The sequence below is a fragment of the Amborella trichopoda genome, chromosome 9 (assembly GCF_054954075.1).
Source record: "Amborella trichopoda isolate Santa Cruz 75 chromosome 9, AtrichopodaSantaCruz75HAP2 v2.0, whole genome shotgun sequence".
NCBI classification, from domain to species: Eukaryota; Viridiplantae; Streptophyta; class Magnoliopsida; order Amborellales; family Amborellaceae; genus Amborella; species Amborella trichopoda.
Genome location: NC_142344.1, coordinates 8,999,844 through 9,016,315, shown reverse-complemented (window position 1 = coordinate 9,016,315; position 16,472 = coordinate 8,999,844). Strand labels below are relative to the sequence as shown.

The following is a 16,472-nucleotide window of genomic DNA, read 5'->3' as shown; positions in this document are numbered from 1 at the left end:
GTGGCTGATTGAAATTTCATAATTAAAGTTAAACATGGATTTTCAAGCCATCGTTGACATTGGAACTAAGCTTTCCAACAAAAGTCTGGTGTACTTCGAGTACAAAATGGGCACTTTATACAAACCTCACCCTTTAAATAATTGAGCGGATGAGAGAAATGTTTCTTATAAGGGGATACTTTTGTTTTAAAATATATCACTTTTTGATTTGGAAGGTAGCTGCAAAAATAAGTAGTTTGGGGTTAGTATTGTGGTGCGTATGCCTAATCTAATATTTGAGAAATTTTGTTTTGGATTTTATATCGTAACAGTGACGTAGCTTCAACCACTCGATTTTAAATCTAACGGTTAATGATGATTGCGACCTTCTTCTATTAAAAATGAATAGTCTCATTGTATACATTTCCAAATTTTAATGGCAAGATCCCGAGATCAATTACAACAACATTGATTTAAAGATTGTTTCAATACGAAACTTGGGATTCTAGTGAACTGACCTCCTTTATATACAATTCAAGCAAATAGGCATTATATTGCAGATAAATCACAAAATAGTTACCAATCTAAAAATAGAAAAATGAAAATAGAAAAATAGAAAGTCAAAAGAGCAATATATGGCGTAGCAAGAATCAATAGTTTAGACATCTATGCAACACAACGAAGGGATGCGAGAATACGAAGCTCAGACTAGATCTAAATCCAAAGTGAATATTCTGCATATGCCTTAAGAAGGTTGTTTGAATACAATTTTTTTCTACTCTGCACTTATGAAGGACTATTTTCTGATACTATCTGTAAAAACATAGCATATTTTCTGATATCATGAAAAATTATATAGCTTTGAGATGAAAATTGAAAACAATTAAAAACTGACGACATGAGCGGGCTAGGGCATGAAGAAAGAGAGCAACAAAAGAAAGAGAGAGAGAGAGAGAGAGAGGCCGGTCACATAGAAATAAAAGTGGGGGAGAGGGGTTCTGTGTACACCCATGGGGTGGGCTGAAATTTTCTTAAAAAACCAGGGAAAAACATCAAAATGTGGAGTACCATAATTCTCCATGTTTCGAGATTTTACCCTTTCCCAAACTGGGTAAAGCACTGGCAACTCAAAAAACAGGGTGTTCTTTTCTGTTTTCTCAGTTACCAAAACAATGCTTAGGACAATAAAATTTTGGTCTTAAGTTCGATGATTTACATTCAAGTGGTCGTCGTAGTGATGCTAGCAACTAGCTGACCCAAATAGTTGGGATAAAGCTCGAATGATGATGATGGTCGTTGTTGTGGTGATGCTGCATAGCTAACTTCTAGCCTTCCATGTTTAGTCAATTTATTAAAATTTGAGATTAAAATTTGACTGTACATGGGCGCATAAATATTTCCATGTTCTCTAGAAAAATGTGCACCGCATGTGTCTAATAGATTATGAGCTCTCTACCAATACTTATAATGCTTTTGAACTCTTCCAAAACGCAGACTAAGCACATAAATTAGAATATAAAAGTACATCTGCGGTCAAGAAACGGGCTGTAGGCAATGGCAATCAAGGTGGTGGGTGGCACAACTAGCTATTAGAGTTTTACTCTCACGAGGTCCAAATTATACACTAAATTGAATATGCTCAGGGTCCACCATCTTAGCACAATGTGATTTATCTATTCATTTAACTAAGCAGATACATTAGGTTGTAGAAATGGAAGAGGATAGTGACTTGAGAGAGAGAGAGAGCAGAATGAGTATATTTTCTTATGCCATAGGGTCTCATTTGAAGCTAAGATTTTCCATAGAAGAATTGGTGATTTGTGTCTTATGTCTATGCATGTGGGTGGAGAAAGTGTGTTCTCTCTCTAGTGTTTATATATATATATATATATATATATAGAGGAAAAGTTTTAAAAACGCTTATAGGCGAAAATGAATAGTATTTTACGCCACATGTCTGTGGCGGTTTATTGAACGAATTTACAACAGACGATGTGTGGTCCGTGGCAATTCTACGTGTTTTTTGATTGCCACAGACATACTAGGTCTATGGCGGTCTCTAATCCTCGCCATCCAAAAAAATCAGATGGCACCGAGCCTATGGGCAAAAATACAGTTCATTTTTACCCATAAACATTGCGCAGTGGCTTCCATATAAACCATATATATATATATATATATATATATATATATATATATATATATATATATATATATATATATATATATATATATATATATATATATATATAGGCAGAGGGAGAGAGAATGTTTTGTACCTTTTTCCAAAAGAACAAGATAGCCATTTTTTTTTTCCAACAAGAAGGTGGTTGCATGAAACCGGCCGTAGTAGTATTTTATGATTGAGGCGGCCAAGTGTCATAGCTTAAAATATGCCATCCTCCCAACCTGTACCATGGCTGTTGTGAGCCACAACCAGCCATGCAGATACCCTTGTAATCCCCGATCTAAACCCATGAAACCATCGAAGCCACCATGCACTTTGGATTCTCATCCATAATGGAGAAAAGAGAAAACTAAAATCTTTAAGATAGAGAGAATAAAACAACAAATTCTAACACTTGGAGAGCCTAGGCTCAGAGAAAGAGAGACAGAGAGACCCAGTATTGCATAGCCATGGGAGCTCAGACTAAGGCCGCAAAAGCTTCCCCTAGTCCCAGCCCAAGCCCCAACAAGCAATCCACAACTCTCAAATACCTCTTCACACTAGACTCTCCCTCTAACAAATGCACCACCCTCATAAACAACCCAACTCTCCATCACCATCTCTCCAGAAAACCAGACCTCGACCCCATAACTGCCGAGCTCATCACAAAGATCAGCTTTTGCAACTTTGCCTTCACATTCACTGACCCATTTGAGTCCCCAACCCAACAAGACCTCAAGCGCCAAAAGCTCTGTGAGATTTTAGACTACCTTAGAGCGACCTCCAAAGACAAGCACCCTTATCCTGACTCAGTTCTCTCTGCATTTTTCTCCATGTTTTCTTCAAATATTTTCCGATCATTACCGCCTCCACCACCCACTGCAAGAGAGGCACCGGACCCTGACCAAGAGCCCGAGCTCATGCCCATTGAACCCATGTGGACCCACCTCCAACTTGTGTATGATATCCTCCTTAAGCTTGTTGTGTCACCACAAATTGAGCCCAAGGCAGTGAGGCACCACATGAATGAGGCCTTTGTCCTAAAGCTCCTCAACTTGTTTAAGGCTGAGGATCCCCGAGAGAGGGAGAGCTTGAAGAACGTGTTCCACAGGATTTACTCGAGGTTCACGTTCTATCGATCATTCATGAGGAAAAGTATGAGTGATGTGTTCTTGCACACTGTGTTCGAGGGGGAGAGGCACCCTGGTATAGGAGACTTGCTAGAGATATGGGGGAGCATCATCAATGGCTTTAGTTTACCACTAAAGGATGAACACAGGCTCTTCTTAATGAGGGTTCTTGTGCCCTTGCATAAGCCAAAGGGCTTGCCTATCTATCACAGGCAACTTGCTTATTGTGTGAGCCAGTTTGTCATTAAGGAGCCTGGGCTTGGGGGTAGTTTGATTAAGGGGATCCTCAAGTATTGGCCCCTCACCAATTGTCAAAAGGAAGTCCTCCTTATTGGGGAGATAGAAGAGTTGGTTGAGCACACAGACCCTGGCGAGCTCCGAAAGCTGGGGTCCTCTCTGTGTTCACAGGTTGCAAAATGCATGAATAGTTGGAATTCTCAGGTGTGTAAGGTGTTTTAGCCATCTAACTGATCATTTTTCCTTTTTGTTTGGAGCTTCTGATAATGAGATTGGATATATAAGCACTATTCAATTAGATTCTATTAGAAATTAAGCTATGCATATTTGTGCCAAAGAAGTACCAGAACAGGCAGATGACCTCTAGGGAAGCCCTAGCAATAAAATCACACTGCAAGGACAGATAAGGAGAGGAAACAACACTCAAAGTCAGACCACATCGTATTTATAATTTTTGAAATTTAAGTAGTAATATCAAAAATATCAAAAGAAAGTACTTTGAATTTTTGTCATTTGTAATTGTCCTGCATATTAATATTAGTTAAAAAATATTATGAACAGACTTTTGAATTATATGTTTTATAGGCATGGCAAGGATCTCGGTCGATCTACCCATAAAAAAAACCCATAAGTAATAACCTCACAACCAATAAAGAAAATAATAACTTTGGGGAAAAAAAAATGGTAATAACCTCATAAAAAATCAAGACAGATTTTAGGAACTTTTGTTCTTTTCTTGTTTTTTTCTGAGAAAAAAGTATTTAGAAAATTAATTTTTCAAGATGAATGTTTAATTTTATTTCCACATTTATCTTTTTCTAAAATCCTTTTATTATTTATTTTATGTCCTTTAGAAAATCAAAACATTTGAAAATCACCTAAAAAATTCCAGAGAACAACAGGTCACTGTGTTTAACCCATGTTTAACATAAATGAGCCTAGGAGCATTGTTCCTCTTTACACAGTTGAAAAGGTTTAGCAAATTTACAGCATCAAGAAGGAAATGGACAATGGGGATTTTTGTGCAGGTAGCAGAAAGGGCATTGTGTGTGTGGAACAATGAGGCATTTGTGAATGTGGTCTCTACGACAATGGAATGTGCATGGCCAACTATGGTAGATGCCCTTGAGAAGAACTTGAAGTGGCATTGGAGCAAAACGGTCCGGCAACTAACAATGAGCGTGAAAATGATGCTAGAGGAGATGGAACCCGTGCTGTACATGGAATGCTTGGAAGGATCAGGCAAGAGGGCAGCTATGGCAAATGAGGAGGATATGAGGAGGAAAGAGAAGTGGGAGAGGCTTGAAATTGCAGCAGCCAATTCCCTACAGCCATGTATATGTGTATCCCAATGATAGTCAAAGTTAAATACCTCATTCAATTTCAATCATCATGAATAGCTACTTGTAAACAGGTGTGCAGGTTCAATACTTCGATAAATTGATACAATACTTTTAGAAAATGATACAAAATCACATAAAAGGTTGAGTGTTAAGGACACAAAGCTCTATAGAAAGATATCCTCGCTTCTAACTCCAAATCCTCCTATTCACCCTCTTACGAGGGAACAAAGATTCTCTCGAACTCCATAATACGAACCGATGGAACAATAGCAAGAAGCCTCCTAAACCGAGGACAGTATGCCACTTTGGGCCACTTTGTAGTAGGATCCTGAGCAGATGTCCCCGTCCAAGGAGAGGCTAAAACCTAAGAAAAATACTGATGTCAGGGGCAGTTTTAACTGCAGAATACAGATACTCTTGCACTACAAAATACTTTTTTCTTTTGCAGTTATAAGTTGAGGAACCAGATACATCAAGTTGCTCATAGAGTATGGACAAACATAGAGGTGTTTGGACAAAGACCTTCAAATGCCCTAAAATCAGGTTTACTCCCGGTCTCCGATACACCATATGAATGCAAATGACCAAAACATCACTTGTAGGTTGTGAGCAAATGCTACAATAGCAATGGAAGCCTATAACTGATACCCAAAAAAAAAAAAAAACCGCAGCAAATATTTCATACACCACCAAATGCACAAATATTATCAATACCCACACAGATTTGCCAATTGAATTTGGAGAATGCATAAGACGAAATGCAAGTCTACACCTTTGGGGGGGACTACGCATAAAAGTGCTGGTCCTGAACCTGTCTTTCAAAAACTGTGTAACGCATCACGTCTTTAAGAGGATATCTACCATGGATCAAATCCAACTTTCTACCACTTCAAAACATAAAGCTCTCACAAACAGGAACTGTGCACCACCCCTTGTGATACATGCTGCCTTCATCTTATCTGGGAAGATGAACAAAAAGGAACTTTCCCAAAATGTCTCCAATAGGGAGGGTACCACCCCACATCATTCCAAACCAACCACCACCACCACCACCCCCCACCACCACCTCTCCTTGTACTCAAAAGAATATACTATCTTCTTTGTTTCACTATCCAATTCAGCAATTTCTCTACAAGTCCTTTAGAAACCTACACCTCCTACCACTACCACCATGACACGCGTCTTTTACTTTCAACTTGATACTGCATTACCAGGATCTTCTTAAAATGGGTAACAAAGTACAATTCTCAAAATTTGGGGCTCATTTGTTATTGAAAAATGACTTGAAGCTTCAGATTTCCATGCTCTTTCCAATCTAATCCATGGAAAGTAGCCGGGGCCCACTCCTTGAATCCCCAAAGAAACTTAAGCTTTTAAACAAAAAACTTTTGTCATTTTAGTTACTCATCAGAAAGAACATTATTACTACTAAACTGTGAGTAATCACCTCGAACTGTTACATTTTATTCTTTTTTTTTTTCTGGAATCAGTAACTTTTTATTCTTTGATTACCCTGGTAAATAACAAGGCCATGTTAAGCTGGTCAACCAGCAATTTCCTAGAAGCCACTTTAATACACCTGGATTCTTTCTTGTGAAACACCATTACTCTGAAAGATTCAATCATCAGCTCAGAGGCAGAAAAGTGTCTTGATCATTAGCAATATGAATAAATAATACTCTAGGGTTCAGTTCAGCAAGTATATCTAATTTGTTCTTGTCACATGTTATTATATATTCAATCAATCTTATAACTCACAGGTTAGATGTGTTGGTACAGCGACTTTGGTATTTGCTTGCTTTCTGGTGCTGCTTGACCTTAAATCCTGGAACCAGTCGGAGTATTGGTTTGGACAGTTCAACAATTTCATCAAGACCCATCAAACCAATGTAATCAATGATGGAGATCATTCAACTAGTCCTAGTTTTCTTCTTTTTTTTTCGGGGGGGGGTGGGGAATCAGGTTATCTTTCTCCTATTTTAACTTTTTTCTTCTTTTTTGGTGGGATGTGGTCAGATTTGAATAGAGGAGAGTGGCTACTCTAAAGTTTGATGGGTGGTCTGGTCTTGTAAATGCTAATCAACCGACAATTATGAGAAAAGGTTCCCTAGGTTATTTGCTTTTCTTATTTGACTTCTCTATTCAAATAAGAGAAGTCATCCTTGAGATATCCAAGTCATCATTTATATCAAAAGCATATCGCGGAATTAGTGCTACTGTTTCATAGCATATTGCATGATAGATACACACAAGCAACAAAAATTAACTCAATGGATGCTATTTGAAGTTTGAAGAACATTACAGTTTACCAACATTTAACAATAAAATAAGTCAAATCTTCTATAATTTCCCATAGTTGTTCAAAGGCTGGAGACTAATCGAATATGAGAAATACAATTGAAAAGTATTTAAAGTATCAAAGAAAATAAATGCTTATTTTCAATAATTGACATGAATTGGAACTTAAAGAACAATGTTCTGTTTGAGTTGAGAAAAGCAAATGGAACTGAAATATCAATATAGCATTCTGTTTTACAATAAACACAAAATTATCTAGCAGTTCATATGATGATTATCCTGTCCTCTAATTTGAACCAGTTAGATTACAAATAACAAATGTACATGGGCTATACATATTGTGAATCTCCACATGAACTGGTGGCTTCGATATAGGTCCTCTCCACATGAACCGGTGGCTTCCATATAGGTCCTCTCCACATGAACCGGTGGCTTCAATAAAGGTCCTCTCCACATGATACTGCTGGCTTTAATATAGGTCCTAGTCCCAGAAGCCATGGCACCCACCAAGTTTTGTACAACAACACATCACCTCTAAGGCACGACAATTACATACTGCCATTAGCTCCAGTCATCTCTGCCCCATATTCCCCTCCGGATTAAGATTAACATATAATGAACAAAAAGGCCATAAAAATGCAAGCCTAAAATTCAGAACAAAATGCTCAATTTTTCACGCATGACAAAACTATAGAGTTGATCAACAAAGCCGTTTTCTACCATCATTTCCACAAATTTCTCATGTTTCTTTATCTCACCGGCGTCGCTGCTGCTCTAGCACCATCTCGCACGTACGTAAAGTAAGCCTCAAACTTGTTTCTTTCATCATCTTCTTAAAAATTTATAGCCTTAATCTCAAACAAGGTGGAAGCCAAAAACTCTATACATGTTCATATCGTTCAGTTTATCCGGCCTTTAAAAGTCCTAATGGGGGCGCATGAGCATTCTATAAATATGAGGCCTAATTTAGAACATATAAGATTGGATGGGTCTATGTAGCTTCCAAAAGGTGGTACGCCCCACCCATAGGGACCACCAAAGGGTGGCATGCCCCACCTATAATATATACCCATAGGATATATTAAAATAAAAAATAAAATATATAATTTTTTTATTTAAAGATTTGATAGGAATAGATCTAAAAAAGGGAGGATAAGGCTTTAGCTTATCTCTTTAAAGCTTGATGGTGGATCAAGGAGATAGATGCCTCAAATCTTTCGGCCCACAAGTCTCCCTAGATCAGATCGACGGTCAAGATTTGACCCAACGAATTGAGGTTTCTCATAAGTCTCCTTAGATCGACGGTCTAGATTTGACCCAACGAATTAAGGCAAATCCCAATACATAGAAAATCTATAAAGAGAGGCTCTCCCACCTCATAAAATCTCTACACCTATATTCTCTTCTCTCTCTAAGGGTTTATCTCTCTTATAGGTCGCACACCCCACCTAGGGCTTCAAGATATGTGGCACACTCAAGTAATCTCTCTCTCGTTTTCAGTTTCTAAACTGCACACCCAAGCTAAGGCTAGCTTGTGGTGGTTTGATTTTTGGGTAGTAAAGGGGATGATCCCTTTGCTAACAGATCTCTCCCTCGTTTTTTATCTATCTCTCGTCTCTCCAAAGATCAAGCCAACTGGTAGCACGCCCCACCTAGGGCTTCAATATAGGAAGTACGCCCAAGTAATCTCTCTCAAGCTAAGAGAGCATGCCCAAGTTATCTCTCTCTCGTTTCTAGTTTTTAGATGGCACACCCAAGCTAAAGTTATCTTGTGGTAGTTTGATTTTTTGGTAGCAAAGAGGAGGATCACTTTGCTAGTAGATCTCTCATCTTTCTTGATCTAACTTTTATATCTCCAAAGATCAAGCGAAAGGGACTTGAGGCCTTTTATGATTGGTTCTAAATTACCTTCTTTTACAAAAATCACTGCTAAATTATTCATTATTTGTCACACCCCAAGAATTTACAATACTGTTATTCCTGAGATGTGACAGGCAAAACCGATATACATCTATTGATAGGATAAATTTACAGTGGTGAGGTCTTACAAAGTAAATAAAGAAAGCTAGCACAACAACAGTATCTTCCAAGGTTGATCTTGACTAGCACTCAAAATGAATCCGCAGTTATCCTGAAAAATGTTTACCATAGTTTGATGAGTTTGGCTACTCAGTAAGTGATCATCATAATTCTAAAAATAATTATGATTGAAAGATATCAATATTTTCCAAAATGAGATCTATTAACAGAAATGCATCAACAGTTTCACTTTCAATAAATGCATAATTAAGTATAATTCGAGTACTTGAAATGCTTATAACACTTTTAACGGCAGTACATAATTCAAAGGATTTCATAAAATACCCTACTGGCGTCCCAAGTAGGTCACCTATATACCCCATCAGCGTCCTGATGGGTCCACTTAATCCCTATCGGCGTCCCAGATAGGTCCACTTAATCCCTGCAGGTCCACTTATACCTCACCGGCGTACCGGATGAGTCCACTTAATCCCTACCGGCGTCCCAGATAGGTCCACTTATACCTCACCGGCGAACCGGATGAGTCCACTTGCATACTTAAATTATTTCTAAATCTCTTTAAACATTCGAAAGCAGCAATATCATGTACTCAATATATCACTGAAATCATTAATATGAATTTCGCTGAAACCATTAATAACAGTCACTTTCAATAACATTTCTAAAATAACCAATCAAATATTTTGGGCTCAAATTTAGAAAGGTGGCAGTTCGTAAAGACGTTATAGCATAATTGCCAATTTAATATATATAGAAAAACTCTTATAGAAATTCAAGAATACGGAATTATCACAATCTATGAGATATCAATTCACAAATAAACATTTCACAACAATACTATAATCAATTGCAAAAATGCCAATTTTTTTTTTAAGATAATAAGGCAGTCATTTGCACATGAATTTTACAATGTCTAAATATTCAAAACAGTAGAAAGAAATATCACAATTTTACTAAAAGCAGAAATATCACATTTATTTCTAACAATAGACGAGAAAAATAAATAAATTTATTTTTCTAATTTATAGCATTCAAAATTTCTAACATAGATAAAATATCACAATTTTTATTAAAAAGATTAATTTTCAAGATAATGAGGTCACGTGCGCATAAAATTTATCGCGCCTAAAATTCATGATAATAAGCAGAAATAAGTATTTCATTTCATTTTTTAAAAAGAATGGATTATTTTTCGAGACAATGGGGTCACTTACACACAAAACTTATAAAATAAAGATCCTAGACGGAAATATCACTATTTATTAAAAATAGACTATTTTTCAGAAAGACGATGTCACTTACACACAAAACTTATAAAATGAAGATCCTGGACGGAAATATCACTATTTATTAGAAATAGACTATTTTTCAGAAAGACGATGTCACTTACACACAAAACTTATAAAATAAAGATCCTGGACGGAAATATCACTATTTATTAAAAATAGACTATTTTTCAGAAAGACGATGTCACTTACACACAAAACTTATAAAATAAAGATCCTGGACGGAAATATCACTATTTATTAAAAATAGACTATTTTTCAGAAAGACGATGTCACTTACACACAAAACTTATAAAATAAAGATCCTGGATGGAAATATCACTATTTATTAAAAATAGACTAATTTTCGGGAAGACGATGTCACTTACCTAAAATATTTGAGAAGGAGCTTCCGATAAAAATTCGGCTAGGGAGAGGAGTTCACTGTGTTTCGACCGGAGCGAGAGAGATCTCAAAATTTTCTAGGGTGGGAGTGCTCACCTCCCCTATTTAAATTCTTATAACGTATTATTATAATATTTTACTACGCTCTACCTCATACCTGAGGTGTCGCGTTAAGCGTCTGCTTTTAACATACGAAAACCACGTCCGCTAAAGGACGTGGCCAGCTGCAAGCAGCAGGAGGCAAAAGCAGGCAAAAGCAAAAGTTTAAACCAAAGTAAAAGTTTTGAAAATAGTGATGGTCCCTAAGGACCATCATACTCAATCAGACCATCACCTATTAAAAGCATCTTTTCTCCTTTTTTTTTTTTTTTTTTTGAAATTTTAGGATTGTTACATTCTTCCCCCCTTAAAGAAATTTAGTCCTCTAAATTTGTGTACCTGATTACTGAAAAAGATAGGGGTATTTTTCTCTGATTTCGTCTTCTCGTTCCCAAGTCGACTCTTCTCTTGAATGGTACTGCCATAATACACGGACCAAAGGAATCTCCTTGTTACGCAACACTTGCACCCTTCTATCCAGTATCAAAATTGGCTGCTCAATGAAGGATAGGTCCTTCCTGATCGGTAAAGGTTCATATTTTAAGATATGGGACGGGTCGGGCTGATATTTTCGTAGTGAAGATACATGAAAGACATTATGGACATTTGCCAATTCGGGTGGTAAGGCAAGTCTATAAGCGACACCTCCGATTCTTTCCAGGATTTCAAATGGTCCGATGTAACGTGGGCTCAACTTTCCTTTCTTGCCGAATCTCATAATACCCTTTATTGGTGAGATTTTTAGGAAAACTCGATCACCTTCCTCAAATTCAAGATCTCTCCTTCGGTTATCGGTATAACTCTTTTGCCGACACTGAGCTGTCCTGAGCCTTTCACGAATTAATGTTATTTTATCTGTGGTTATCTGGACAATTTTGGGCCCCAAAAGCTTTCTTTCACCAACCTCGTCCCAACATATGGGTGACCTGCATTTCCTTCCATACAGGGCTTCATATGGTGCCATCTGAATACTGGCTTGGAAGCTATTGTTATAAGCAAACTCAATCAGGGGTAAATGGTCATCCCAGCTTCCTGTAAGGTCAATAACACAGGCCCTCAGCATATCTTCCAAGGTTTGGACGGTCCTCTCCGATTGTCTATCAGTTTGGGGGTGAAAGGCAGTACTAAAGGTGAGTCTCGTCCCCATGGCTGACTGTTGTCTAGCCCAAAATTTAGAAGTAAACTGAGAATCCCTGTCCGATACAATACTGACAGGAACTCTATGCAACCGCACTATTTCCTTAATGTACAGCTGAGCCAGTCGATCCAAAGTGTACGTCGTGCGAATCGGTAGAAAGTGGGCAGCTTTGGTTAACCGGTCCACAATGACCCAAATGCTATCATGTCCTGAATTTGTTCTAGGCAAGCCAGAGACAAAATCCATAAAGATGTGCTCCCATTTCCATTCTGGCACCGGTAAACGCTGCAACAACCCAGCGGGCCTTTGATGTTCAGCTTTTACTTGCTGGCATGTTAGGCATTTAGACACAAATAGTGCTACCTCTTTTTTCATATTATTCCACCAAAAGGTTTTCTTCAGGTCTTGATACATTTTAATACTTCCGGGATGTATTGTATAACGAGAATGATGTGCTTCTTCTAAGATAGCTTTTTTTACACTCTCATCCTTCGGGACACAAACCCGACTTTTGAATCTTAGCAAATCCTCACTACATATAGAGAATTCATCTCTCTTTCCTTGCTTCACCTCTTCTATAATTGTTATAAGCTGATGGTCTTTCTTTTGTGCCAATCGAATCTGTTGGATTAATTGGGGTTCCGCCTTAATATTGGCAATCATACTTACCACACCATTAATGGACGGAGTTGGATGCCAATCCACTATTTCCTCTAACAATCGCATTTCTTGGATCATTAGATGAGCTAAAACTCCCGTAGATTTTCTACTTAGAGCGTCGGCCACAATGTTAGCTTTTCCTGAATAATAATGGATTGTACAATCCTAATCTTTTAAGAAATCCATCCATCTTATCTGCCGCATATTTAAATCCTTCTGAGAGAAAAGGTATTTCAAACTCTTATGATCCGTGTATATTACGAATTGCTCACCATATAGATAATGCCTCCATATTTTCAAAGCGAATACTATTGCAGCTAGCTCCAAATCATGAATTGGATATTTTTCCTCATATTCTTTCAACTGTCTGGATGCATATGCCACTACTTTCCCATATTGCATTAATACACAGCCTAAACCTTTATGTAAAGCATCACTATAAATCACAAATCCCCCACTCCCTTCAGGAATAGTTAAAATAAGTGCTGAAGTTAATCGAACTTTTAGTTCTTGAAAACTCTCCTCACATTCACTTGTCGACTCAAATTTGACATTTTTCTGTGTCAATCGAGTCAATGGGATTGCGATTCGAGAAAATCCTTCTACAAATTTTCTGTAATATCCTGCCAATCGCAAAAAGCTTCGAACTTCAGTCCCATTACTTGGTTGTTTCCAATTAACAACGGCTTCAACCTTTGAAGGATCAACTGATAGACCTTCTTTTGATATGACATGTCCTAAAAATGTCACTTGTTCAAGCCAAAATTCACATTTACTAAGTTTGGCATACAATTTCTTTTCTCTTAATATTTGCAATACCATTCTTATATGCTGCTCATGTTCTTTCTGATTCTTGGAATAAATTAAAATATCATCGATGAATACCACAATAAATTTATCCAAAAAGGGGCCTAAAGATTCGATTCATCAAATCCATAAATGCAGCCGGTGCATTAGTTAATCCAAAAGACATAGCTAAAAATTCATAATGGCCATACCTTGTTCTGAAAGCTGTCTTGAGTATATCTTTACTTTTAATATTAAGCTGATGGTATCCAGATCTAAGATAAAATTTTGAAAACACTTGTGATCCTTGTAATTGATCAAATAAATCATCAATTCTAGGTAATGGATACTTATTTTTCATTGTCACTTGGTTCAACTGTCTATAATCAGTACACAATCTCATAGTCCCATCTCTCTTTTTGACAAACAGTACTGGAGCACCCTAAGGTGACACACTGGGCCTGATAAAACCTTTATCTAATAATTCTTCCAATTGTTGTTTCAGTTCTTTAAGTTCTGCAGGAGCCATTCTGTAAGGTGCCTTAGAAGTTGGTGCTACCCCTGGCAATAATTCAATGGAGAATTCAATTTCCCTGTCAGACGGTAATCCTGGCAATTCTTCAGGAAAAACGTCGGGAAATTCTTGGATAAACGGAGTGGTATCCAAATTTATTTCTTCCTTCCTATCTTCTTTGATATATGCAAGAAAGCCTTGACACCCTTTTTGAAGGAGGCGATTAGCTCGAATACAAGAGATTAAATATGATGGGGAGTCTTCTTTGACACCATTGAAGTAAAATACTGATTGATTCGGAATACTAAAAGTAACAATTTTCTTATAACAATCAATACTTGCATGGTATGCAGAAAGCCAATCCATGCCTTAGATTACATCAAAATCTTGAATTTCCAAGAGTATCAAATCAACCAACAGTTCCTTTTCTTCTATCTTTATTACACATGATTTGTATATTATATTGGTGTTAATTGAATCTCCCATCGGTGTGGCTACCTCTAGAATGTATTCTAATTGTTCTAGTTCTACCTTTAAGTGGCATGCAAAGTGTTGTGACACAAATGAATGAGTAGATCCAGGATCAATCAAAACATGAGCTACTTTTTGGAAGATAGTAAGAGTACCTTGGATCACTGATTTTGAGGCCTGAGCGTCTTGCTCGGTAATCGCAAATACTCTTCCCTTCATCTGAGGCTTTGGAGCTATCTCTCCCTGCTTTGGAAGCTGTTGTGTCTGTAAGCTAGGACATTATTTAATCTGGTGTCCCAATTTTCCACATTTAAAACAGGCTCTGGTATTCCAATAACAAGGGCTTGATCCATGATTTTTCCCACATTTTCTACATGGTTCTATTGGGTTTTGAAATGGCGAGGGCCTTGGCTTCTTGTTTGGCCTTTCAAACTGTTGTCGATTAGATGATGTAGGTCTAACATGACTGTTCTGATTTTTCGTCTTTTGGCAATCTTCAAAATCGTTTTCGACAATTTGGGCGCGATCCACTATTTCAGCATAAGTTCTTAATTTCAAGACTGATATTCTGCTTCTAATAGCTGGCCTGAGACCCCTTTCAAATTTCTTCACCTTTCTTGCCTCATTGTTAATCATATGTGGTGCAAACCTGGCCAATTCAGTAAACTTGGCCTCGTACTGTGCTACTGTCCTATTTCCTTGGATTAATTCTAGAAATTCCATTTCTTTTTGGTCTCAAATAAAATTTGGGAAATATTTTTCATTAAATGCCTCTAGAAATACTTCCCAAGTCAAGGTTTTATTTTCTTTGACCAATACTCCTTTTCCCATTCGCCACCAGTGTTGTGCCTCACCTTCTAACATAAAAACTGCCAAGGCCAGCTTCCTATCATCAGGACATTCTATAACCTCGAATATTTTTTCCAATTGCATAATCCATCCCTCGGCTTCCAGTGGGTTCACAGCACCCTTAAAAGAAGGTGGGTTTAATTTCTTAAATTGTTCGATATTGCTCCCACCATTTCCTGTAACTGACTGCCTGGGTGGATTGTTGTTTTTCATCTGATGTTGCATTAGAGCAACCATATTTTTCAAGGCTTTGGGAATTCCTTCCATATTGGCTTCAGCTATTCTAGATCTTAACTTTATCCCGATCTGTACACACTATAAATGTGTTTTTTTAAGTACATTCTTTTTAAATTTCTTAAGGATCTTAAACCTATTGCTCTGATACCATAATTGTCACACCCCAAGAATTTACAATATTGTTATTCCTGAGATGTGACAGGAAAAATATATATACATCTATTGATAGGATAAATTTACAGTGGCGAGATCTTACAAAGTAAATAAAGAAAGCTAGCACAACAACAGTATCTTCCGAGGTTGATCTTGACTAGCACTCAAAATGAATCCGCAGTTATCCTGAAAAATGTTTACCATAGTTTGATGAGTTTGGCTACTCAGTAAGTGATCATCATAATTCTAAAAATAATTATGATTGAAAGATATCAATATTTTCCAAAATGAGATCTATTAACAGAAATGCATCAACAGTTTCACTTTCAATAAATGCATAATTAAGTATAATCCGAATACTTGAAATGCTTATAACACTTTTAACGGCAGTACATAATTCAAAGGATTTCATAAAATACCCTACTGGCGTCCCAAGTAGGTCACCTATATACCCCATCAGCGTCCTGATGGGTCCACTTAATCCCTATCGACGTCCCAGATAGGTCCACTTAATCCCTGCAGGTCCACTTATACCTCACCGGCGTACCGGATGAGTCCATTTAATCCTTACCGGCGTCCCAGATAGGTCCACTTATACCTCACCGGCGAACCGGATGAGTCCACTTGCATACTTAAATTATTTCTAAATCTCTTTAAACATTCAAAAGCAGCAATATCCTGTACTCAATATATCACTGAAA

At 37.4% G+C, this 16,472-nt stretch overlaps 1 protein-coding gene across 1 annotated transcript; it reads left to right on the top strand.

Moving 5' to 3' along the window:
• The first annotated feature begins 2,305 nt into the window (after positions 1-2,305).
• On the top strand, positions 2,306-4,903 carry LOC18424190 (serine/threonine protein phosphatase 2A 57 kDa regulatory subunit B' beta isoform). Its single transcript, XM_006828782.2, has 2 exons — positions 2,306-3,717; positions 4,542-4,903. Exons 1-2 carry the CDS (start codon positions 2,617-2,619, stop codon positions 4,866-4,868), a joined length of 1,428 nt encoding a protein of 475 aa, XP_006828845.1. The 5' UTR covers positions 2,306-2,616; the 3' UTR covers positions 4,869-4,903.
• The last annotated feature ends 11,569 nt before the right edge of the window (positions 4,904-16,472 follow it).